General features: G+C 39.6%; 2 protein-coding genes across 2 annotated transcripts; both read right to left on the bottom strand.

The window, feature by feature from the left end:
- Nucleotides 1–6,364: 6,364 nt before the first annotated feature.
- opn4xb (opsin 4xb) lies at nt 6,365–14,355 on the bottom strand. Its single transcript, XM_085786611.1, has 9 exons — nt 13,359–14,355; nt 11,397–11,530; nt 11,068–11,271; nt 10,685–10,856; nt 10,421–10,582; nt 9,153–9,260; nt 8,784–8,958; nt 8,395–8,541; nt 6,365–8,134 (listed from the first exon to the last, which is right to left on the bottom strand). The coding sequence occupies exons 1-9, from the start codon at nt 13,520–13,522 to the stop codon at nt 7,727–7,729; spliced, it is 1,674 nt and encodes a 557-aa protein (XP_085642737.1). The 5' UTR covers nt 13,523–14,355; the 3' UTR covers nt 6,365–7,726.
- A 2,104-nt stretch (nt 14,356–16,459) lies between these two features.
- Nucleotides 16,460–23,353, bottom strand: LOC146981433 (putative defense protein 3). Its single transcript, XM_085788257.1, is given in 7 exon segments — nt 16,460–16,576; nt 18,730–18,816; nt 18,819–18,894; nt 19,146–19,255; nt 19,492–19,607; nt 22,638–22,818; nt 23,321–23,353. Coding segments are annotated over 7 exon segments (720 nt in total).
- Between the last annotated feature and the right edge of the window lie 2,909 nt (nt 23,354–26,262).

The raw sequence follows: 26,262 nt of genomic DNA, 5'->3' as shown, positions 1-26,262 counted from the left end.
TATTAATAGATTTGACCAATTGCTTGTATTGTCAAAAGTGGCCAATGGCCAAAAACTGTAACAGAGAGAACAAAGGAGATCTGTGGGCCACGGGATAATGATATCAAACACTAACAATAGAGAGTGCGCTATAGTATGAAACCCCTCACACCCTGCCAGTCCTTTGTTCTGTCAAATGGTCTGTTCTAGTCCCCATATGCTCACCTCTCCACATGCTTAATGATCACAGCTTACCAGCCCCCAGACATACACACACACACACACACACACACACACACACACACACACACATGGGGACAAGCTCCACCCATTAATGGTATGATAATCTGCCCCTTTAAATGACATTTAATGCATCATCCATGTGTATAAAAGGGAGGCTCCTATCCCTGGAGGCACACAACACATCTCTCTCATGGGTGAATTATATATTTCAGGTCATAACCCAAGACAGCAGTTGTGGTCTGAATAGCATTAATTCCAAATGAGTTTAAAACCCATTCAGTCAAGTTTAAAAATATTCAAAATATAAATAAAAACAAGTTATTTGAATGCAACAAGTGGGCTGCTTTTGTCTTGCAGAATCAGAACAAAGCAGAACGATGCAGAAATAAATAACTGATTTCATAAGACCTCAGGAAAGTCGTTTTGTTAAGTGGAAAAAAGAAGAGTGGAAATTGGAGATGTTTTCATGTCTCCTTCAGTTAGACTGATGAATGTGGAGGAAATGGGCAGCACGCCAGCCTGAATAACCTACAGTGAGAGCATGCACATGAATCGCAGAGTGACCAAAAACTCCATAACTGCAGTAAGGTTGTTTATATTGGTGAGAGAATTTGTCTGCTAGCCATCTAATCAGTCTGACCCCAGACTGATATAAGCCTAACTAATCCCCCGACCCATCTCTGTAAATACTGCACTGTTAGGGCCATGGCTAGTGCTTTTTCTTTACTGAGCAGTTTAAAGTTATCAGATGAAAATTAGCTTGTCATAAATTGAGTAGTAGTAGTTAAGTAGCAGACAAACCGCAATACATATTCATAGATTACTGTATAAATTGGAATCAAGTGCAGCATGTGCAAATGTGATTTTCTCTTTGTCTTTTATCCTTTTGTCTTTGTCCAGTCTCTGATTTGAGATATAATGATCTTCCCAGATGTCAATGTTTAAAATTCAGTGCAAACACATCTGGGGACATGTCCCACAAAGTCACAGGTTATTAGTTAGTCTCACATTTTGTCCCCAAATACAGAAATACTGGGAGCATGCCTGGAATCCAGAGATGAACTTATTATCAGAAGGCTGTATCTCCTTTCTGAGCTCAGTCACTGTTTATAACCGCTCGCTTTCACTGTGGAAAATATTCCTCCCTGCTAACCAGCCAACCAGACAGACAGAGATAGACAGACAAACAGACTGGGAGACAGCTCTGCCCGAGTGATTGTCCACCCTAAGAAAGATAAACTGAGAAAAATCCAGCTTCAGCCTCACAGAGACATGAACACACAGGTGCACACAGACACACACACGCTCAGGCTCTCTCAAACCACAAATGTACCCACATTTGTCTAATGCTTGGGTCAAGTCCGGGTCAATCAAAGCGAGGCATTTAAAGGCAAAGTGTAATGTTGCCTGAGGGACAGAGAACACACACTTCAGTGAGACCAACAAAACCCCTCAGACTTAAGGGATCAGCTGCTCTTAATCGTTCCTTCCACCTCTTATTTGGAAGCAGATGCATAAACACTTGCGTCACTGCCTTTCCTTTTTTGTTGCACTGCCATCAGGGATAAATTTCCATGTTAACAAAATAAATCAAGATCTATTGAGCAGATTGTTGTGAACTTTAGTGAGCACAGCCTTACACCCCAGAGAATAAGCCATGAGCTTTCCTTCAGCACCTCTCAGACCGAGACAACAATTTGCACAGGCCGGCCCACAACTGGTGAGACTGTGAGATGAGCTAAATCATTAATAAGTCTTCTGTTCAAATTTAGTCCCTTTGAACTGTGTGTAATAAACACTGCAGCATCTGAGGACAACAGCAGGTCGCTCTTTATTCAAAAACCTCCTCCCACACTGCAGTGCACCATGTCTATCTGTGGCTTGACATTACGGCATGTTGACACTGAAAAGAGATGGCAGTATGTGTACACAATTTCCCCGCAACGCAATGTGGAACAGAAATCGGGCAGCGACTTGCAGCTGGAAAAATTAGAACTAATTGCAGGAAGTAGTGAGACAGCTCCAGGAACATCTTGGAGAATAAAATATGAATAAGAAAGTTTTTGGAAACGACTTTGTCAAGTATCCAAGTAGACATTGGCAGTAGATTGACAGCCACTGGCACCTGTTTATTATCATTATTTATTTATTTACTTCGTTATTTATTTTTGTACACTATCTGCCAACAAAATAACGATTACAACATATCTAATTATGTTAACTTGTAGTATGCACTGAAGCTTATAATAGAGACAAGGTTTTGGTCCTGTTTGGAGTCACATGAAGAAATATTATTTAAACCATGGTAACATGACCAAAATAAATCTTACCACTGATAAAGCTCTTAATTCACTGTAATATATTTTGTGGCATGTGCTTGATGTATCAAAAACTGTGTACTTGTGTGTGTAATATTGCCAGAATGCATAAACTCTTCTGATCTGACAGTTTGTCATAACTTTTCATGATGGATATTCCTCATTCAGACAACATTCATTATATCTGCCACAACGTCATGACACTGGCTTTGGTGGGTAATGAATTATGGATGGATGGTTTGCTTCCTACCACTTAAGGCAAATGTGTACCCATAAACCCCAAAGCATAGACAAAACAGAGAAAAAATACACACACATACCTCTTACAGTATTTTAGTAGAGGTCTGTAGCTTTCCAAAGCTTCACTTCCTTCCTTTCTAGTAGAGAGCAGCTGGTCTGAGTTGGACTGCAGAAAGGAGGATATAAACACAGGAATCAAAGAAAAAGAGGTGAAGTGGGGCAGATAAGATCACAGTATAATGGGAAGAAAAGAAGACAAAATTACTCACGACTCAATGGAACCTCAAACAATGTGAAATCAAATGCTGTAGTGTGTGCGTGTGTGCGTGATTACACTTGCCTCCCAGCCCATATATCTGTGACCAGAGGCAGAGCTTGAGCACAGTCTCAAGGGGAGCTCAAAGCATCTGCCCCATTCAGCCCAGACTAAAGCGTGTCCAAACATCAATACCACCCTGCCCCCCACACCTTCCGACACCTCCGCTCCCATTTGTCTGTTTTTATCACTTTTTGCACTGATAACCATTTCATATTTAGCCTAGAATTGTTAAATGTACAGCTTTCTCAAAATGAAATGTAACTCTTAACACATTTACAGGAGGCTACAGAATTAGGTACATTTAACTATTTCACCACATTGTAGTAGTGCATTTTGTTCTTATTACTCATCTACAAGTATCTAACAGCTGCAGTTTAGCTACCTACTAATTTGTTAATGAAGACTTCAGGAAAACCTAAGTGAGCTTATCAAACATGACGTCAACCACACACAACTGAGCTGATTGAGAAGGCGTTTTACTTTATATGGCTTTGAATGCAGTAGCCTACTTTTATGTATTAAGTATTTTAAAATGAAAAAGTGGTAGGCCATTTGAACTTTTTTCAAAAATCGACTTCTTCCACCCGTTTGTTTTGTTTTGTTTTTTTACCAGCAACTCATCAATTAGCATCACCTGTCACCAGCAGTGACAGCCTAGCAAATCGTTAGGAAACCCCAAGAAAAGCCCCCAAATACCCGCAAAAGTGGTATAAAAGAACAAACTTGAGGGAGGAAAAAAGAAAAAAGAAAATACATACGGTGGGTGAAGCAGATACTTCTCAAGGTATGTCGCTCTGACTCTTGGTCGGTGTCGTCTGACCCTGCATGTCCTCTCCTCTCCGGATGTTTGATATCCGCCAGCACTTCATTGAGTCTCGGTGGGACAGGTCCGTCACTACGTCATTACGCACTGACCCAGAGAGCTGGTTCAACGCGGCGTGAAATTAATTTCGCTTGATATAGCTTAAAGCTTCTTTATCGTGTCCAGGCACCCTATTGAAGGAGGGAGACCCTTGAAAGTCGCGTTTAGGAAAATTAAATAGGCTACTTTATTAGTTTGTTCCGAATAAAACAGACTTGTGCTGCTTTTGTGGCTTCTTCAGTGTGCCTTTTTTTAATGGACATCGATCATATTCAACAATTGGATTAAAAATTAAGGAGAAAAATCCATTAATTGCTAAACTTCTTCTTCTTCTTTTTTTTAAAATCATTTTTAAACGAAAACACCACCTCTAGAAAATATCAGATGTGCGCTCGTGCTTGTGCGCGTGCACTGGCTGTTGGCAGCATCCGTCCACGTTAAGGCAGATTATCGAGTCCCCAGCCAGGTATGACTGACATCAGAAGCCAGTTGTGCTAACTGGTCATTATGGATCGCCAGTTTCAGTTGAGAGATACAGTCTATAGATGGAAGCAGCCCTGGTTTCACTGCAGGGGGTTATGCTTCCCTGTAGGATGGTGTAATCTCCTTCTGTGTCTGTCACACACACATGCTCAAGGGAGAGAGAGAAAGTCACACATGCATTCATGCACCAGTCAGGCAATATATGTTTGGCAATGAGAGATTATATTGTTCTTCGCCTATCCTATAGAGCACCCTCTTTCACAGAGAATAACTTCTAAATACGATCCCCTTGATCCATCTAGTGGCTATTTACCATCATTACAGGTGGCATTATTTAAAAAACAAAACAAACAAAAAAACATGGTGCAGTATGTAGCAGTAAATATTTCATTTCAAACCAATCCCAGCTCACACTGGGCAAGAAACAAAGCACATCCATGCAGAATAAAAGTGTAGTTGGTTTCTCTGTCTCAATGATCCAGGAAAGTATGAGTATGTCCTTCTGATTTATTCACATCAATTCAAGCCACTGCTGGAACCCAGGTTACCAAAGTACTTTGAGCCCATACAGTAGCTCCCTTCAGATGGGAACACATGTTCAGTGCTGAAAATGAATTCATAAACTTTATTGTGCTTGCGGGAGTTGTGGAATTATCACAGCAATACAAAGGAAACGAAAGCGTAACAAACAGCATCCAGAGGTAAAATTGTGGCATATCATATAAACCTCAGTGAGGGATGAAAAACAAACTAAACAGCACAGTAAAGAAAATAAAAAATGTGGGAAAATAAAAATTATAAGATCAGCCCAGAGAGAGGGGACTCTGCTCTGTGGAGGTTGAGGGGATGATCCAGATGCAGAAGAGAACTTATCTCCACCTGCAATGTTGTTTACCTGACGTAAGTGAAGTCAGCTGTGGTTTTCACCACATGCCTGCTGGCAGGGTGTTCTCATAGGAAAATGGACCCAAGTGATGGCAGAGATAATGTCAACAAGACAGTACAGAAGGAATTAATTTACAATAATTCACCGTGATTACATCAAATATGTTTATTCAAATTTGGCTTTGAAGAAGGGAAAAAACATTTTTGTTGATTCACCCTTCAAAGCCTCTGAGGTCTCCTGTGGGTGACAGCTGTCAAAGTGACAGACAAACATGTTTTTTTGTTTTTTTTCTATTCATTTTGTATGCTTTAGTCACTTTTGGTAAGATGTAGGCCTAATCTAAAAAACAAAACAAAAAAACATTGATACAGAACCTGGATTTAGACACTTTTAAATTTAGAGAGCACAATGATGAGTAAGAGGGTGAGGGTGATTCATTTAGTCAAAAGTCACACAGCCCCTTCAACAACACTGTAACTCTAAGGTGCTAAATTGATTTACGCTATACTTAAAACAAAATGTAACACATAGCAATTAATGTGGTGTAATATAGAAAATAACTATCAAAGTGACCTTTAGTGAGCCATCTGAGGTGGTTTTTATGCCGCTCTAGTCCATTTGGCAGTTACAGCCCCAAATTAGCTGCACCAACTGTCACTCATAATGACAGCTCAATGTACAGTACATTCAACTTCAGCCTCACGATGTAGAAACAAGCAACTATTGGACTTTCTAGAGCATAACAACAAAAATACACAACATCAAAATCAAACATTCAGGTTCACCAGTATAAATTGTCTTTTTTTGATGACTCATGGTGCAGAGTTAGCTAAATCTAGAGGTTTTTTTGGTATTGTGACTGTCACCATCACATTGTTAGATGAGGATTAGCCATAAATTACTTTAAATCACAGTTTATTTATGGCCACAGTTGTTCCCTTAAACCATACCGCAGTTAAATTGTGTGGATATTTACGAATTAAAGAATTGAATAAATGCCAACTGGCGACAGAGTTGACCTGACCAGCGCTGTGTTAAGACAACAGATTAAAGGTAACACATCCCTGTTCTTTTGGATTATTTTTTGCTACTTTTCACAGGAATTGTGCCAAATGTTGGTTACAGAAATGCTTAATCACCACATGAGCCAACATGAAAAAGCGCCACTCCAAAATGTCCTCCGCCTTGTTGTTACTACATAACATAAAAACCAAAATGCACAAGTATCAAATGTTAAAACACAGATGATACAGCCACACACTTGACTTCATTCCCATTTGCTCAGATTTTTCTTTGTGAATCAAGGCAGGAGCCGCTTTTGCAACATGCTTCAAATGAGCCTCACTGCAGGGATTATAGTGAATAGGAATAGGGATAAGTGGCCAGTTAGGACCAAGAGCAGCTGTCATTCATCGACTGGGGTGATCCAGACAAACAATAAACAAAATGAACAAAATCTTTACTGAATATCTTTGGTCATAGGTGACGGTCTACTGTATGTAAATCTACTTCACTGGTGCTTCCTTCCTATAAAGGGACAGTTAAAGCACACGCTCACTCAGCATCACTGGTAACAACACAGTAGCGTTCACAAGCAAGACAAATGGTACAATTCAGATTTTTTTTATGAGTAGGAATAGTTTGAGTGAGCAGCGGAGCATTTGTTATGATGCAAAACACCCACACAATTAGCAAGACACATTTAAAGTCATCACAAAGAAAATGTAAAAAGTTCATGGTTTTTTTTCTTCCAACTTTTGGACCAGTGTGCTCTGCTTTGCTTTTTCATTACACCACTGTTTCACTGCCAATGAAAAGTTGGAGAGGTTCACACTGCCTAAAGGAACTACTACCACGAGACAAGAATCGAAGAATCTGTACATGCTTCATACACTTTTCATTAAAGTTATTGCTTTGCTTTCCTTACTTTGACAACCTGCAGTGTGGATCTAAAAGAACTGAAATTTAGACATTTTGAGCTTAAATCGTTTCACTTTAGTTTGAAGACTCCTGTCTGTCAAGATTCAGCACTCAAGCTCATGAAAATATGTTGTTACACTTGTCATTTCTGAGGGATCTAACAAAACTATGCTACAACCCATGCTTGCTGCCCCCTCAGGGTGCCCCTGTCCCTGCCAAGTCTGACATTGCACCCTGCATACCAGGAACCAGGTCATACTGTTTCATACTATGCCAACTTTTCTTCTGCATTGCAGTTTCATAGTAGTAATGGTAATAGTCAGTTATTGATTTCAGTAAGCAAATAGATAGTCCATAGTCGATGCAGGTCTGGGGTATTTGGGGAAGAACCTGGTTTGATCTGTGGTTTGAAATGTAAATAAATAATATAGTTTCAGCGGAGAAGAGTACAAGGCTAAGTACTGTAGTCGGGCTCGTCATGAAAGCAGCTCCACTGCCTCAAAGACTTCTGATGAGAAGTTCAGACTGACAAAAACATTGTTCTCCATTGCCTCAACACTGTCCTCCAGGCAGACGCTGTCATGGTTCATGAGGCTGCTTTCAGAAGTGGGACTGATGACAATTATGCGTGGAACAGCCTGAGGTGACCTGGGATCGGAAGATGGGGCTTTTCTGAAATTCAGGGAATCAAAAGAGTCGCTCTTGTGGCTGTTGAGCCTGTCACTGATGCTGCGTTTCTCCATCCCAGAGTCTGAAATATCATTGGTCAGACTCTGGCTCCGCCTCCTGGTAAGAACTAGTAAGGGGAGAGTGGCGATGGTCAGTGAAGTGGAGATCAGTTCATGGTCACAGGTGCTGGATGTTTCAGTCATGGTAGATGGATGCTAGCAATTTAAACAAAAACAAAAACAACAACAACAAAAAAATGTTCAAACTCAAATACACAAAGACTAAAATCATTTGCAAACACCAACAAAAAAATAAAATAATAATAACGACAATAACTGCATGGCACATGAATGCATGCAGGAAAATAAAAGTAGCATGATCCAAACACTTCCAGGCATGATCAGGAAAAAAATCAGAGCAGTTTTCTCAATAACCACAAAATTATTACATTTCACACTTTAACGTGTTTTCTCACCTTCTCTGATGTGTGTGTCTTGGTGGGCTTCCGCTCTAATTGTTTTTTGTAAGACCTCCCTCTGCAAGACTGACTGTATGATGATGTGCTTCTGAAGGAATCGCATGACTTCCTTCCCAAAGGCTCCATCTCTACATCCCTCAGTACCTGCAGGACAGAGCAGAGCTGACTGAGCAGAATTTGAACAGAGCTATGGGAATTATTCGAGTTGAAACAACCTCAGATCATCATGTAATCTGACTTCCAAAAGACTGATTCAGCTAAAACTGTGAAAATGAATATGTCCTTCTATCTGCATCTACACATGCTTTAGATACATAAAACCCTCTAAAAAATAATAACGTTAAGTTAATTTTAAAAATTAATTAGAAGAAATGATGTACAATTACCATGTCTGTGGGGCTGGAGGAAGTTGTAATGAAGTGTGCCCTGGATGCTGTGGACTGTCTGCTGATGATGGAGTCTCTGAAAGAGGACTCGCTGATGGAGGAGGAGGAGATGCACTCCTTGCGTGGAGTAGGAGACAGAAACCAAAGGCAGGGAAACTTCTCTGCCAGGGTCATCCTAGTGAGTAGAGGACAACAGAATGACAATGGCAGGTAGGCTTCTATTACTTTAGAATTATTTTTTATATGTGAATAACTGCAATTTGTTAATGCTGTTAACAATTTCTGAGTGTATTTCTTTAAAAATGTCTACGGTATTTTATAAATTTAAAGAAAGACAGGGTGAAACAATGACTCTGAGTGATCCTTTACCTGTATTTGTTGTGTATGATGGCGTAAATGAAAGGATTGTAGATCGTGGAGGCTTTAGCTATGATTGCAGGGACGGCTTTGGAGTATGGGGACAAGATGTTGGCATGTCTGGATGAGACAAAACAGCAGAATATAAACTTTCCTTCAGTTTGAAATAATCGTGTTCATTTTGCAGTCTTCAGTTTGTTTATCTGTTAGCGTGACAACAGGGCCTCAAAGTTCCCTTTATCTCCCTATATTTTGCAACATAATGAAAGGGGCATTTTGGGCCAGGGATTAGCCAAAATGTGCCAGCTGCCACAGAGGGGTGGTTAAATCCATGTGATTGTGCATGCTGATGTGTGTGTGTGTGTGTGTGGGAGACTACCTTTCCCCTGTGAATGAGCATAAAAAAAAATTGTAATTTCAGAGTTACATAACCCCATCCCATCCTACTGTATGTCCCAGGAGAGACACGTGGTTTAATGAATGTTGTGATAGTTTGGATTAGCAACTTCACCGTCTGTTTGTATGTCACTCATCCAGGGATACTTGGTCTCTAATTGACACAACATTATGTAATAACACATTTGAGATTCAGCAGCAGTTTGGAGAGGATTCAGCAGCAGTTTAGAGAGGTTTTCATCCAAACTGCCAGCCCACAATCCTCACTGGGAGTCACAGTGTTTAGTGCAGTTACCTTGAAGTATATAGATTCCTATATATACACAATGAATGGTGTGATCACCTAGAATTGTTAAGATTACATTTTCTTGTAATGTAAGATACCGTGTTAAATGATGCAACTAAATAAAATGAAAAACTAAGAAAAATATTTGCGTTACAGTTTAGTTTATGACTGTTTGCATGAAGATAGCCCAGAAAATTATAATGGAAAGATCACATGTAACCCCTGATGCCTGATATTTCCTACAGATATACTGTAGTATATCACATTTGGTTTGACACTGACCTTACCATTTCCTTAACAATAATGAGTAAATTATAGTTTCCAATGAAATACATTAATTAAAATATGTAAAATAATACATATTAAAAAGAAACTGGCTTGACTGTCCAGAGAACACAGATTAAACTACATAGCTGGGGTGTTATTAGAGATAGAACATGCTGAACATGAAGAAGTAGAAGCAGAAACATCAAAAATGTCACACTCATAAAACCAACTATTATTCCACTGCCGCAAACCAAATTTCCCCCTTGGGAAGATTGATTGTTTAATTAAAGCTTCATCATAAAGATTTTCATACATTAAATTAAAGTCTTACCCTGCCCAGGAAATCAGTGTGACACACGCATACGGTGACCAGGAGAGGACATAAACCACAATGACGACAAAGGCGATCTTTGCCAACTTCCACTCACTCCTGATGGACTTCTGTTGCATGAGGGTGGATTTCCTCACCTGAGTGCCCAAACGTTCAACCTCCCTGCAGGATGTAAGGGGCATTTAAAGAGAAACAAATGTCATATACAGTACAAGTTGCATATGCAGCATATGAAGTGTATTATTCCATGCATAGTTACGGTACCTGCTAGTCTTCCTTATAGCCAGAAACATGAAGAGATAGCAGTAAAAGATTATTCCAAGAGGAATAAAGAAAACGAAACAGCAGAGCATCATTGTGTAGCTCCTGTTGGCCAGTGTGTAGGTGACATAATCCCATGTACAAGATGTCATCAGGCCCTCAGGGATATAAGAACCTAGAAGGGTAACATATTTATCAAGATTACAGGAAGACAGCAGGTAAAACATCAACGGTTCTGTATGTTTGAATTAAGACTTTGCTCTCATAAATACACCTGGAGTCATGTTTTGATGTAAAGTCATGAGAGAGTAGTAGATTAAGATCACTGTGAGAGTGAGTCAACGATATTAATGATGCAAGTTTCGGGGTTAATCAACAACACTCACTCCAGCCAACCAAAGGAGCCAGACTCCAGGCCAAAGAGTAAAGCCAGACCATGAGGATGGCCAGGGCAGTTCTTCGTTTGGAGCTCCAGTGTATTGCCTGCAGCGGCTTGGTGATGACCAGGTAGCGGTCGATGGAGATGGCCAGTAGGTTTATCATGGAGGCGATGCCGAACAGGGCTCCACAGAACGCATACATCTTACAGCCTACGGGGGAAGGAGCGCATGCAAACACAGAAATGACTCAGCAGCAGAACAGTATTTCATCTAATACGTTCACAGCAGAACTGAACAGAGTCTGTTGTATTAGAAAAAACAAAAAGCAGATGTACCCATCTCTCCAAACACCCATTCCTTGTAGAGGCAGTTGATGAAGAAAATGGGCGACTGTGTAAAGGCCATGAGGAAGTCGCTGACCGCCAAGTTCATGATGAAGTAGTTAGGCAGGTTACGAAGCTTCTTGTTACTACCCATACACATAGACACACACATCCAGGGGGAAAAAACAGGGTTAGTAAGCTGTACTGACACAGCTATGTTCAGCACATACAAATCTGTCTGCTTTTACCACTAATTTCACAAATACCAAACATTATTACAATTCATGACCATGACAACTTGTCTCTTGTACTGTATGTGCAGCTCACTATACAGTACAGCACTGTTTCATTGTCAGAATGAATCAGATATAAACCCTGCACTGAACTAATCAACTCTGTGTGAACCTGCATTCATACCAGCTTGATTAAGCAGCATATTGAGCTGCTGTCTGCCTCCACAGTATTTTATTGATTAAACTCTGCTCCTGTGTCCTCCTGGATTAAAAGTGACCGCTCGTCAAGCCCCCCCACCGAACACCAAACCGTCGCACTTCCCTTGTCTGTGAGTATTTGTTGTCAGAACACAGCTGGCTGTGTGTTTTTCTGACAAAGTGTCACATTGTGCATGTTTGTGCATTGAACACTCACTCACACTCATTTCAACCCCAGGAAATCATTATATCGGGTGACATCTCACCTGACAGACAATTAGCTCCCTCTCTTCTCTCTCACTGTGTGTCTTTGTGTGTGAATGAATTTCTGGGAACTGACAACATCATGTGCATTTCTGATTCAGTTAACACAAACTATCAGCCCAACACAATAGAGGTCCCATCTAATCTATCTACAGTGATGGACAGATGGAATATAAAAGCTCTTGACAATCCCCAGAACAAACGCGTACACCAACCCACACACTTTCTCTCCCTGACCCAGTTTATGTGAAACAGTTAACGTTAGTCGCACAATAAGAGGTCAATGGCTGTAAAATTACACAACATAGGCTATAACACACATTTTCCTTCCTTGGCTTCTCAAGGAAGTTTACAATCAAAGAATGACTCCTCTCGCACAATTACTAACTATATTAAAAAAAGATTGTCCTCTACATTTAAAATTATCTAGTTGCGTGTGACTGTAAATGGACTGTGTGATTCACCATTGCTTTGAACTGCATGGTACATTTGATCTATAGAGCAATGCACAATAACCTTACAGTTGCTTATCATTTCAGTTGTTCATGCTTATACTAGACACTTGTTTTACTGAACAGTATGTTGCTATCTGGAGAAAAAAGTGAATACATACACTGTACAATTTCATATGGTTAAAAACAAAACCAGATGTTTGTGTCCCCGTTGTTAATTTTATACAACAGGTAGCTGTCATGCAGATGCATATTTAGGACAATAAGACCCTCCTATAGAATATTTTTCTATACAGTAGATGACATGATTTCTCAAGGTTAAAGTACAGATTCTGTACCATGAACACTATGTTTCACTTTGTTGCCATGCAACTACGATGATCTCTCAGCCTGGATACTAAGATGCAAAGATTACTTTACTGTTAATCGCCAGCCTTTTGGAAACCCCCTTTAATCTAAAACAGAGATGATGCTCACTCTGCAGTGAATTAAAGATTGCAAACATGTTCCAACATTAACAGCAGCAAACTATGTTACAATATCTCCCAAACCATTTCTAAGGATCTAAACTCACAGTCCTACACAGATATGGTGCTTTCTGTCTGCCCCTTCATCTGTTCAGCTCCTTCACAGAACATAACATCTCTGAGTGATTATAACATGTCCTTAGGGTCTCTGAGTAAGGGAGATCCACATTAAAGATGGTTAGGGCTAATACAGTCAGATGTTCAGGGTGAATCCACTGAAAAAACAGACACACTCATTAACTCAAAATAAAATTCTGGAGGAAAAACAAAACAAAACAAAAAACACTCACACAAACCCACCTATAGACGGCAAACATAACCAGCGCATTGCCAGTGATGCCCAGCGTCCCGATGACAAAGACAAATAAAGCGACAATGTAGTGAGCATGGTCAGGCACATCCACCTTGCTGAAGAAGCTCTGGGTGTGCGCTTTCTCAGGCTCCATGCTTTCAGTGGACCACATGGTTCAAACACCGTGTCAGGGCTGCCAACCTGGCAGGATGCAATAGGTCTACCAGTTTGTAATCCATTTCATTTTGCTTGGATCGGGCCTCCATATTTGTATCTTTTGCTGTAAGAGATGCACTTGACATGTATGGTATCTTATTTAGATTAAGCTAGATTAAGGTTTAGATTGATAAAGTTTCACATTTCAGTTTTTTTCCCAAGAAAAAGGAAGGAACCTTTGTCCCTCTTTTAATCAATCGTCCATCCAGTGCTGGGAACCAGGTGACCTTCACTTGTAAAGATGTGAAATGTAAAATCCATTCCAAGTCCGTGTGCTCACATCTTGAGAAAAAAATGGTAGAAGGAAAAAGATTTTCTGTACAAAATGACAGTTCTTCTCACTAGTAAGAGAAAACCTGCAGCAAAATGCAGAGCATGAAAAAAACAGTTCCTTTTTTTTGGTTTTTTTTTTTTACATATTTGTCCCGTAGTGTTTGATACCAGATGACGTCCACAGCTGTTCACAGTTGAGTTTTCTCAAATTCTACTATAAAAGCAACATTTTCTCTGTGATTCCCCTCTGGTCTGCAGATCCAAAGTGTGTCCTCCACCTACAGTGTCCAAATGTTTTCCCGCTTGACTCCTGGGTTAGTGAGTTGATGATACTCTCCAGCACATTATATCCCACACTTGTTACACACTGTCACTGTCCGTCGACTCAGTGTTAGCCTGCAGCCTCTTCACTCGTCACACCAGCTGTGCACCAGCCTCTGAATCAGTGGCCTGTCTCTGATTATCTTTCCAACTAGCAACTCCTAACCTCTCTCTCTCTCTCTCTCTCTCTCTCACACACACCCTCACTGTTGCTCTGCGTTGCTCTCTCAACCCTGCCCCTTGCCATACTCTCTCTTTCTCTCTTCCTCACCCTCTCTCTCTCTCACCCCCCACCCATCCTCCACATTATATGGCCCAGCCCTGAGCTCTAACCCTTTAACTACCAGCTTCTTACATAACAGTCATGCTGTTCACTGACACTACAAGCCATTTTAGCTCAGACATGCATCAGACTTTGTAAGCTAGATGATGATCCATGCACATCAGCTTTCATGTCCATTGAATTCATGCAGTCAGTCTGCAACCCATTGCAGCAGTCATCAATGAGTACTGTTCTGTGAAACCTCCTCCATGCACGCAAGCACCCATGCATGCTGCACAAAAATGTGCATGTTGTCTTGTCCAAGCCATGCACGCTCTGCTGTGACATCATTATGTCACTAACAAGCTCAGACTCTTCAAGATTCCTCACGGATCACAGCCCAAGTAATTAGTCAGTCCACTAATAAGTTAGACAGTCAGTTTATCACGGCTTTGAATCGCAAGGCTCACATCATGATCCAGCACACACACACACGCAAACACACACACACACACACATCTCCAATGTTTCACTCCGTCCCATCAGCTCCAGAGGCAGGTAATCAAATACGTGACGTTATTAAAAATGAACACTCAAAAACTACTTAGAAATGTATTTACAAGATAATAGTATTTTACCATGCTGTGTACCAATTTAGTGTCAACAACTAAAAATAAGTCAAGAAATGTATATTTCATATTATTAACTTACACTGCAACAAAGATTTATGAAACCATCCTCTGATACTATTTGAGGCAAATTGACATTTCTTTGTTAAAAGCTCCGGGTGCGTGAAAAATAAGTCTTATTAATTAATTATTAATAGTGATGTTAAATGAATCGGAATCAGTTTGGGAGAGTAACTGGGGACATGATTGTTCTGAATAATATTCTTATAACTGCCTGTAGGACATGGGTCAGGAGAATGCCACATCTGCTGGTCATTGCTTTTTATGGTGCTGGACATGTTGATAAAAAGAGATTAAGGGAATAGAGGGTGTTGAAGAATGCAGAGCTTAGACAGAGATGCCAACTAAGCCCCTACAGCAAGGGATAGCCTTAATCTGCACACTGTGCATGCATGTAGATCAGTGTTTGATCTGCCTGGAATAAGAACTTGTATGATACTCTACATGCACGTGTGTGTGTGTGTGTGTGTGTGGGAACTGATGGGGGCATGTGCCTGCATGTATGTCAGTCCGTGTGTGCATGTATGTGTACTTGTTTATATGTATTTGTGCAGAATGTCACAAAGATATCACAGGGGATTACTGTAGTAAGGTTCTGCTGCCGGCCTTGATAACCTAATCACAGTGTGTTTATGCTTACATGTCAGCAGAGCAGGGGAAAAGCAGGGGAATCCACAACAGGAAATAAGCAACAGGACATCTAATCTACATAAAGGGCAGGACTGATTTTATACATGCACAGTGTTATATTGTACAATTTCTGATCCAAGATATCAACAAACTGTAATTTAAAAAAAAAAGAGACCATGTATGTTGTATATGTACACTACTAAAACTGAAATATAAAAACTTAAATCTATACAGTATATTGTTAACTAAAAGCTTATACAAATTGATACAAAATAACTAGACAAACGCTGAAATGCACATTTGTCTTAAAGTCACACAAAATGAGTGAAATTTGACATTGCTTTGCTTCACATTAACTATGGCTACAAGGCTGGCTCATGTTAGTGCAGTCTGTGCAACAAGCTTAAGTTAGAGAGGGATTAGAGAAAGATGAAAGAGGCCAGTCATACTCCTCATCCTGCTCTCAGCTCTCTCAGATGTACGCAGCTGGCTGCAGAAAAGATGATTTATGTCATCACAACGAACATTACGTAAAAACATACTGAGAAAGAAAGAAGGTTTGAATAAATGAATAATGTTTGGTGTTTATGGACTTAAGATTGGCCACAGGTCTTTGGAGAGTTTAACTGGTAGTAGGCAAATCAATTTCTTCCTAAAACTGTGAATGAGTGTCAGGTGGTCTGTAAAGTACCACAAGATGATTTGTCTGTGTATTTTCTCAGTCATCCAGGTTGTGGTGGTCATTAGGTGGCAACTTCAGTTCTTCAACGTTGGCTCGAAATGACCACAACATGTTGGGTTGTAGCCTGTTATTTTGGAAAATGGCTACTTCTAACTGGTAGAGATGATGACAAAAGCCTCAAAAGAGTTAAGTTAAGTAATCCAGAAGGCCTGCACGCGAGACTTTATATAAAGTGATGATTCGAAGTCGAGGTCAAATGGTATTGAGCGGCAGTCTGTCTATACTATTACTGAAACAAAAAATATGAAAATGAAAAAAGAATGACCAAAGAACATGAGTATGAAAATCCAAATACAATTGAAAATGCTGATGGGTGTAACAGTCATCAGAGGTGTTCTCCTCCTCCTCCACATAGCTGTAATCTCCCCTCTGATCTGGATAAATGACCTTGTCTTGATGGAAAAACACACCAGTGGTGTGTTTCATGGAGCATGACCCGGACAGTGGAGTTCAGCATTCCACATGTCAATGAGTCAATTACTATTGAACTAGCTGGTAGTGCTGGTGCTTAAGTCCTTGGCTCGAATACCCTGTTTAAAGATACAGCGGGCTTTAGGCCCACAGTGGAAAGAGACTGATTACTATTGACTAGTACTGGTCGTATGACCACTGCGTCCTCTGGCACATGAGTCAGTCAGAAATCAATAGATCAGAACACAGGGCAAACAAGTTATAGATACTGTACAGGGCGCCATCAGCATCAAAAATATGTCAGGTGTCTGTTGTTACCCTGAAGTGGCTTCTGCAGCAGCGACTACTGGCTCAATTCTTAATCCAGATTAAATGGGATGCATTTAACAGATGTTTTTTGTTTTTTTACTCAGGTGCATTAGGGTGAATACAGAAGGTGGAAAGTGGAAAAACTAATCATAACATACCATGTTTTAACTTCCCACCAAAGTTTAATTGAATCTGTTGTTACAGTATTGATGTCCTGCCAGTTAAAAACAGACTTAAATATTAACCTCTGAGAGAGGAAACAAGCCGCTAATTCAATGTATTTACAATAACATGTGGTCTATATGCTCTCAAGAATAGACTCTTTCTATCCACACCATGCAAGGTTTACCTCCTGCAGAGTAATTGAAACATTTTGGCTTTGGAGGATTGAGTCACAAAATCAGCCTTTCACTGACAAAAACAGATTTCAATTTAGTTTGGATGCTGCACTGGAGCTGTTAGAGGAGTTGAATTTTTCCAAGCAAACACAAGTTTTGCATTTCAATGCCATCATTAAAGTATTAAGGCTCAGTCAGTGCTGCTTTCATGTATTTTTAGGTAGAGCTATCGATCTTATATTGCACTTGTTGTATGAGGTTCATTGTGATGATGTGCAGTTTGTCACCCTAAACAGTCTGTGGATAAAAAAACGCAGCTTTAGACATCCACTTGCCTCCCTGGTTCCAGGCGCAGATGTTACTGTATGAGGCGCAGCAGCATGTGAAGCACAGAAGTGCGGGTCAAACAGGAAATGATGGATATGGTAAAGGGCTTTAAATCTCACATGTAATGCATGTCTTAAGCCTCTTTGGTGTTTGCCTGGATTTCTGTTAACTACCATACTAGGAATCTGGGTTATAGATCAAACCATGTGGAAAAAGCAGGTCATAACACGCTCTTCGATAAGTGGAATGAGTTTCAGTCAATAACACACCACCACAGCCCTGACTATTCCTGTCCATCTCTCTCTGTCTTTGTTTTGCGTTCTCTGGGTTGTTATTGTTAATATTAATATTATTACGTATTAGTATAGCAGCAGATATAATAATAATAATATATGATAAGATTTCATTACACAAAACAGTCACATTTTGCCATAGTTCAGATATCAGGGATTCAGTTCAGTAAGAATAAAGGAACAAGAGTGCACCCTGTTCACTGTTACATCATTATGCTAAGTGTTAACTATAATAGGAGTGGCAGTGGTTCGGCTGACCCTGTCTTCTTATATTCATACTCTAGAAGCTATGGATGAGACTGCATGATGCATTTTCAGCCCAGGTGCATTTAAAATTGATGTCTTTGGTGAGCGAGTGGATACAAGTCTGTTGTTAAGAGGAACAGGGTAAAGTATTACTTAAGGAAGGAGCACATTGATATTTAGTATGTGCTCACAAGTTCAAGAGCTAAATCTGAAAAATATGCCACTGCTTTTTGACATGAGACCAAAAAAGGATCGTTTCACAGCATACAATAGAAAGTGTTCAAATAAATTGTTGGAAATATTTTCTTTTCACATCACAGACCCCCAGCACCTGAAACATCAGAAAATCTATGACGAGGAGCAGCAGAGGTTTCACTTCAGCCTTTGAACTCACTGCCAAACCGAGACCCTGCCGTACCTACCTCATGTCAGAGTGGTGGCTTTCACATTAACCCAGAGGACTGTGCGCTGCTCAGCCACCGTGGCCCTGAAACACAAAGTAATACTGCAGCAATGTTTCATGTTTATACAGCTGTAAAGAAACTAATCTCCTCCGAGGTTCCTGGATTAAAATGCTGCTTCCTGCAACATGGCACCCTACTTAGTTACACTGCACAAGGTTTGCAAAGACTTCAGCCATTTGGAAAATCTTGCTATTACGGACATGACTGTGTGTGATCTATGTAGCTTCATGTTTGTAATGGAAAGAACAGATGAAAAAGTTTCTTCCTCCCTTACATGAAGTGGACAGGGCTTGGAGAGTTAGGTGCTATTAATCTGTACAGGGTAACGTTGCCCTTCAGGTTGGTGTTGGAATGAGTTACAGCACCTTGTGGAGTCCCTGAGCACTGTGAACATAAAGCATTTACACTTTTCAGCCTCTGTAGGCTCCTCCTGGAAATGTCTAACCTGCTTATGAAACAAGTCACAACAACAACAGAAGTTCTCTGAGACAAGGAGACATGGAGACATTTGGAGGACTTCAGGCCATCTGGGATATTACGTAGCTGTGGTTGTTTAGGTCCTGAACATGCACATCATATCCCCTCTTAGCACTTACCAGCTTTAAGTGCATGTAAGTGACCTCAAGAAACTTTGTGTCTTGAGGATGAAGTAGTTGCCAGCTCCCCAGGGCGTTAGTGCCACCGCCTGTTTGGGCTTCCAGCAGCACACCGCTGTACTCTGGTCCACTGATGGTCACTGCACACAAAACAACACAAACATTCACATGATGCTAAACAGAAATTATCTTTGAAATATTGGTGTGTTGGACTCAAATAAAACAATCTCACAACAGACAGTTGTCAGTATAAAACCTGGCCTTTAAAGTATGAATAAGAAAAATATAATAATGAGGCTATATAGCAAATCAATATGAGTAAAAAGAGAGGCATACATGTAAAAAAATATTACTCTCCTGTCAAAATTAACATTAATATTCACTTAACAGGATTTTGACCTTTGAAATGTGTAACGTTGCTCTGAAATCTGAAGACAGCACAGAAAAACCCAAATAGACATAGTAGAGCAGAAGAACCTGAGACTTGTGTTCAAACAAGAATAAAATCCCTCAGACTAAAACTCATAAATTGAAGATTACTAAACAGGCAGGAGTGGAAAATAAGTTGCAAAAAATAATTTAATGTTATCACTCATCTCTTTAGGCTCTAAGAAAAATATTTCAAAATTCAAAATATATATATATTAAATATTTTGGATTTTATGAGTTGTATCTCCCGGGATACGTTGCCCTATTAAGGTATAAAAAGAGCCCAAATGATAAACATATTAATGCTCATTTTGATGAAGATAAGTTATACATTGTTATATTCCTTGGTCATTTACATTACACATAGACCTTTTAAAGTTGATTTTATTAATTTTTTCCAATCCAACTTTGTAATCTCATTAGAAAGCAGTCTCATAAAGAAGTGACACGCCACTGCTGCTACTCCATAAAAAAATCCTAGTGGAAACACTGTTTTATAGTGAAGACAGGCAACAAACTTTTGTATGTTTCTAAGTCTGCATAAGGGAGAAATTAAAAAATTATATTTTTGCATTTACCTTTAGAGAGACAGGATTTTATGTTTGTATTTCGCACTAATCTTAAATTAACTCATAATAACATTGTATTCTAACATTTTGCACATGGGAATGGCAGAAGATGGCAAAATACTTGCTTGTTTTGTGCACATAGTTAGGAAAAGACTGAAAAACAAAAAGACCAGGTCTTGTGGGCTGCCTGACTCAGGTGTTTTATGTTTGTGTCTTAGATAATGTCTTTTTCGCTGTAGTTTCAGCCTCAGCAAGGTAGGGATCTACTTGTTAAAAACAGAATTGTTATAATTGTTATAAGCTAAGAGATATGATTTTGAGTTGTGCATTTTGAGCCAAAAGTATAAAGGCCCCAAGTCAAAAGCTTTCAAAACTTCTATGTATAGGAAATAATAAAAACGAACTAGTGAGATTGATAAATCTGTGCAGGAGTGTTTTGCTTCACAAAGAAAGAATAAAAACACTCTCTCCAACTTTTGCAGTCCAATTGGCTTTATGCACAGTTCCACTACTTCCTGAAATAAGCCAGCTCCTTTATTTCCTGTCTTACATTATTGGACCCACTGATTAATACAGGTGTGTCTGACCATTGTTGTGAGGTCAGACACACCTGGATTAATTAGTGGGTCCAATAATGTAAGACAGGAAATAAACGAGCTGGCTTATGGAACTGTGCATAAAGTCCATTTGCAGTCAAATTGTTTTTCATCAACAAAAATTTGTCACACAGATCTTCATTGGGTACCCCCCCCCCCCCCCACACTTTACATTATACCGTGACTATTTCATATCTTGAGTCCTATGTCGTATTTCGTAAAGTATCGTGAATTGACTATTTGTTACACCCCTAACTACATACATACCACCAGTTATTATTTATTTTTAGCTATTTATAGTCTGTATTTATTGTTGTGTTGTGTGTGACTGGTTCTGTGACAGCAGTTGACCACATCCTTTCTTTTCCCATAAAATGACCTAGCCGAGATGCCCTGCTTGAAAATAAATATATTTATTTAAGTAAAATACAGTTATACTGTTGTATTGGGCAAAGCTGTGCATGATAATATCTGATACTGCAGTAATTATTAGCATGCCTTCCAGTTTGAAACAACATTTTGAATAATGAACATTGACCAAATTTCTACCCCTAATCTGGCAACGTATCTCATGGGATACATACATTTCAAAAGCTGCTAAGTAACACCACAAACACAGTTGGAACATTTTTTCTTCATGAGAATGTTTAGACAACTGTTCTAATTCATTTTAGGAATTTATACTGTTGTTTTATTGAAAATAAGTATGACTAATATATGATTAGTTCCACGGAAGGAAGCAGGTTCTCCACCACTGGCAGCCATGATGTTTTCAGATCAGGCTGACGAAACGATGAAAGATAGCCTGAACCAAATCATATCATCTAGATGCTAATACCAGACAAGACTTTTGATAAATGCAAACTTAATTAGTGAAAACCTCCCAGCACACCCCCTACAGGATGTTAAAGTGGGTGTATCTCCTGGTGCACGTTGGCTGTTTAAGGGTTTATTACTCAAACCAGCGATTATCTTTTTGTATTGAAAAATAATACATTTTCCAACTGTGTCAAATGTAAAAAATAATTCAAGAAATTTGATCAATTTCAGCACTGCAAATGTTCACTCACTTTATTTATCTTCTTGCTTCAAATGAATCCTAATACGTCCACATTTATCTGCCTGTCGTTGTATTTATTATTTTTATGTTTGATTTAAATGCTTTTTATAGTTATTGTAACGTTTGTACTGTTTCTTAGAGCAGAGGTCTTCAACAGAGGGTCTGCAGATGTACTACAGCGGGGTCGCAAATTTTTTAAAAATAAAAACGTCTGTTTCAATAACCTGTCTGCATGATTACCATGCAGTTGACAGACATTGTCGATATTGGCATTGATATCAGTTAACAAGGTCTGTTTATAAATGGCAGTGGGACGCCCCCCTACTCACTGTATCTTCCGTGTTTCGAATATGATTATTACCTTTATTAGCTTAGTATCCAATGCACAAACCTGTGTAGTTTAATATAAAACACAATTTCATACAATATAGTCTGCTCCATCTCTCCATCATTTTGGGGGTCCTTGGCCTGAAAAACGTTGAAGACCCCTGTCTTGGAGCAGTTATGACTTCTTACCTGTAATGGGCTGACCTGGTGTTGGTGAAGTCTGAGGTATCACCCCAATGGCCCAGTGAGGCGGCATGTCCTCGCAGGCACCAGTAGGAGCACCACTGTGATGGCTATAGCCACCGACAAAACACAGCACTTGACGCTCAAGGAGAACAGGCAGCAACAACTCCGGCTGAATGAGAAGCTGCTGCAGAATGAAGGAAGCGTTTCATAATGTTGCACAGGAGTGAGCCAGGAGATGTTACTGATACTGTTGCCGAGTCTCACAACAAAAACAACTCATTTTTCATATTTCACATGCACTCTCTCAATGTCATATCCTTCAGGGCAATGCAAAGGTTAATGCTGTAATTTGTATAACTTGTGTTTTGGAGCAAGGAAGAGAAAGCGTAGTCTGTAAAATGCAACATTTACCTAAAGCAGCTTTTAAAATTATGAAAGCCATTAAATGCACAACACAGCTCAAAACAACAACAAAAAAAGTCACAGAAAGGATGATTAAGGGATTATTATTGTCCTATGACAATGAGAGGATATGCCACAGGGGAACATTCTCTGACTTGGCAGTACTGTATACAGTATATCTTCTGCCGTGGGCTGCTGGCTGTACATTATGTTAAATAATATGTAAGTCTAGGAAAGTGCAGCAGTTTAATCCTCCAGAACCCCTGCTCAGAGCCAAACCTCACGCTCAACGCCTCATGTCTCAGCACATTTTCCATTTGTCAAATACACAGAGCAAAGATTTGAACTTTGAAGAAAAACTGTGGGTAACAGTAACAGCACTACCACATCTCTCAGAAACAATTATATATATATACTGGTGTGTCTTTGACAGACAGCTATGTGTGGCATTTCCATTAATCTTCTATAGTCACACTTCTAAAGGGGTGAACACATGCTGTAGGTTCGAGATTTCCAATCAACTATATTATAGTGCTTTAAAGGGAATGCATAAAAAAACAACTTTATCTAGAGCTGGGTAGGTCATAGTGAAAGTTAAAGCTATAGTAGCATGATAGTTTTCAAGTATAGCCGATGTATAAAAACCACATTCCAGTGTCATTTGCTCCTGATTGTGGATGACACTTGATGCGCTGTTGTCATGATTAGTAAAAGATTTATATTTCTACACTGGTTTGAGTCTGAGTTCTTTTCTCCTGCTTGTTTTTGGCGCGTGTGTGTGTGTGTGTGTGTGTGTGTCGTCAATCAGACCCTGTGTCACGTTACACTCAAGGCCCACCTAAAATATGGCATGGCTTCCACTTTTGGAGATCAATATGTTATGATTCAGTCCAGTGCTAAATTTCATCCATTCATATACTGAGCATAAACAATATCACTCAGAATATCTGTATGTGAAAATCTCTTGAGTCTCTGATTTTGCATTCATCCTAAAAGGGTTTCAGAGTAAAAAAATATCCCTTCTCTTAGTTCATGCACATGTGTAATCTTTGTGCTTAAAGGATTAGTGTCTCATTTGCAGTAGTACTTGTGTATTTCTGAGTGAGGCAGTGCAGGAGTTGATTGTGTCTTTCTGTCTTCTTAAAACTTGTTTAATCTTTTCTTTCCAAAAAAAAAAGAAAGAAAGGGGGATTTGTCTGCAAGAAAACAAGAATAAAGACACGATTAAAAAACTATTGAATGTCACGCAGACATCACTTAAAGGTAAATACTTGATTTGACTTGATGATTAATGTCACAGTTGATGCCTGTGGAATATGTATGTACATTTTGCTTTACATGTAACAGCACATCTCACAGCTGGTGTGAACTCAATGCCATGAGGAGGAAGCAGACTTTTACAGTAATATGGATGGACTCAGTGCTGTGGGGATTGCATTTACCTGAGAAGAATACTTTCTGTCTGGCTCCTATCGCTTTAAATTTACATTGCTCTCCTCTTTCATCATTTATTGAGGGCTACATGTTACAAGTTACATTAAGAAGCATTATGGCCCATGCGTCACAGTTGTAGCAGTTCGATCATTTTTACAGGCTGACTTTAGGCTACATTGAGTGATAATGTTTTGTTCCAGCTTAATCAATCATTGATTCCTTAATTGAATCATTGATGGGGCACATGCTAACTTATTCATTTTCCATGCATTTTCAGAGTGGGTTGGTCTTGTAACAGAACGCTCTGTTCTCCTTCTTACTGCACACCTTCCAGTTGGCGTTTTCACAGTCGAAGTGAAGAGAACGGTAGTTAAAATGAGAAACCAGAAAGAAACAAAGACGGTAACTAGTGAAACTGAAATTATATCAAAGAGAAAAACAGGGGTGTACTTGCATTTCTCTGATTTAACAATGAAAGGTAGGCCGAGGTCAATGGAGATGATTCAAGTTACACAAATCTGATTCCTCCCCTTCACCCCTAACTGCAGTCTGCTATGTTAGGGGTCTTGAACATGAGGAAAAAAATTCAACATAACATTCCCTTGTTTGGTAACGCAGTTCCTAAAAGCTGATGTGAGCAGAGGCTGAATGAAAAAAGGACAAGAAAAAAGAAAAGAACTGTGCACACAGACAAAGGTCAAGTGACTTTTCCTGTTATTTTTCCATCCATCTCCTCAAGTTAAAGCCTGAGGCACTCTGAATCTGCTCAACAACTCAGTACAGACACACAACAACCAGCAGAAGGTGCACGGCCATTTCCACGCAAGTTTGATAATATGTCTAATGGATGTCAAATGTGTTCCAGTTGTTGGTTTTAGTCCAGTTCTCCCAGTCCGTCTTTTACAGCCATAGCAAAAAGTGCAAATAGAATACAATCAATCCTCCACCTTTCACTTCATTATGTTAATCCTTTTGTTTCCCCAATATATTGATTTTATAATCTCATTTCTTTCAACAGGGCTGAAAAACTCAATTGTCACTGCTTTTTGATTAGTTTTCATTTGCTCTACTCAAAGGAGCCAGTGTGTTCATTTAAAGAGAGGGAACTGAGGTTGTGTCTGAAATCATCTACATGACTGCATGAGATGTAAGGGGAAATTCTAGTTGTAACTAGAGCAGCACGAGGTTATACAGCTCCTGCTAGTATGTAATATGATTTTCTATGGTATTCAAGTCGAGCAGAGAAACCACCAGAGTGAGAAACTGGATTAGGGTTAGGGTGCAGCTTAGGTAACTGTTCCGATAATGGCATTAATAAAAAAAAAAGGTACAGTGGAGAACGTACAGTGTGACCACATAAAACCAAATTATAACCCATTAGTCATGTGACTGGATCGTTACCATGAGTGAATTGCATAGGGCAGGTTTATAGTGAAGGTTACCTTTAATCTTAAACTGTGATCAAATGGGGATCTGACCTCATTATGACTAAAAGGTTTCACCTACAGCAAACAGCTGGATTCCCTCGCCAATCAGTCGGTGTGGAGTCTCTGTATGTTTTTAATGTAAGTCTGGTTTCAGGTGTAGAAATGTATCATTGGACTCACCGCCCCAGAGAAATGGGGACACTTGTGTATGTGTTTATGTGGATGCGTGCACATGTTCTTGTGTGTGTTTCAGTTATAAGTGACAGGAGGGAACAACAGCAGCAGAACAATCGAATAAAATTCAATATAAAATTCCACTGAGCAACACAGTCGGTGACATAGTCACATTAATATGATGGAGCTGT

This window comes from Trachurus japonicus, chromosome 9, assembly GCF_045865225.1.
Source record: "Trachurus japonicus isolate A0001 chromosome 9, Traja_1.0".
Lineage (NCBI taxonomy): Eukaryota > Metazoa > Chordata > Actinopteri > Carangiformes > Carangidae > Trachurus > Trachurus japonicus.
Note: the sequence above shows the minus strand (reverse complement) of the source record. Positions and strands in the feature narration are given on the sequence as shown.

What these genes read in the sequence shown, in the direction of transcription:
- opn4xb (XM_085786611.1), bottom strand. Translation starts at nt 13,522, where the DNA reads ATGTGGTCCACTGAAAGCATGGAGCCTGAGAAAGCGCACACCCAGAGC. An exon ending in ATGGGTGTTTGGAGAGATGG is followed by an intron (nt 11,272 to 11,396) that starts GTACATCTGCTT and finishes CTTCCCCCGTAG; the next exon opens with GCTGTAAGATGTATGCGTTC. An exon ending in GGCTCCTTTGGTTGGCTGGA is followed by an intron (nt 10,857 to 11,067) that starts GTGAGTGTTGTT and finishes TTACCCTTCTAG; the next exon opens with GTTCTTATATCCCTGAGGGC.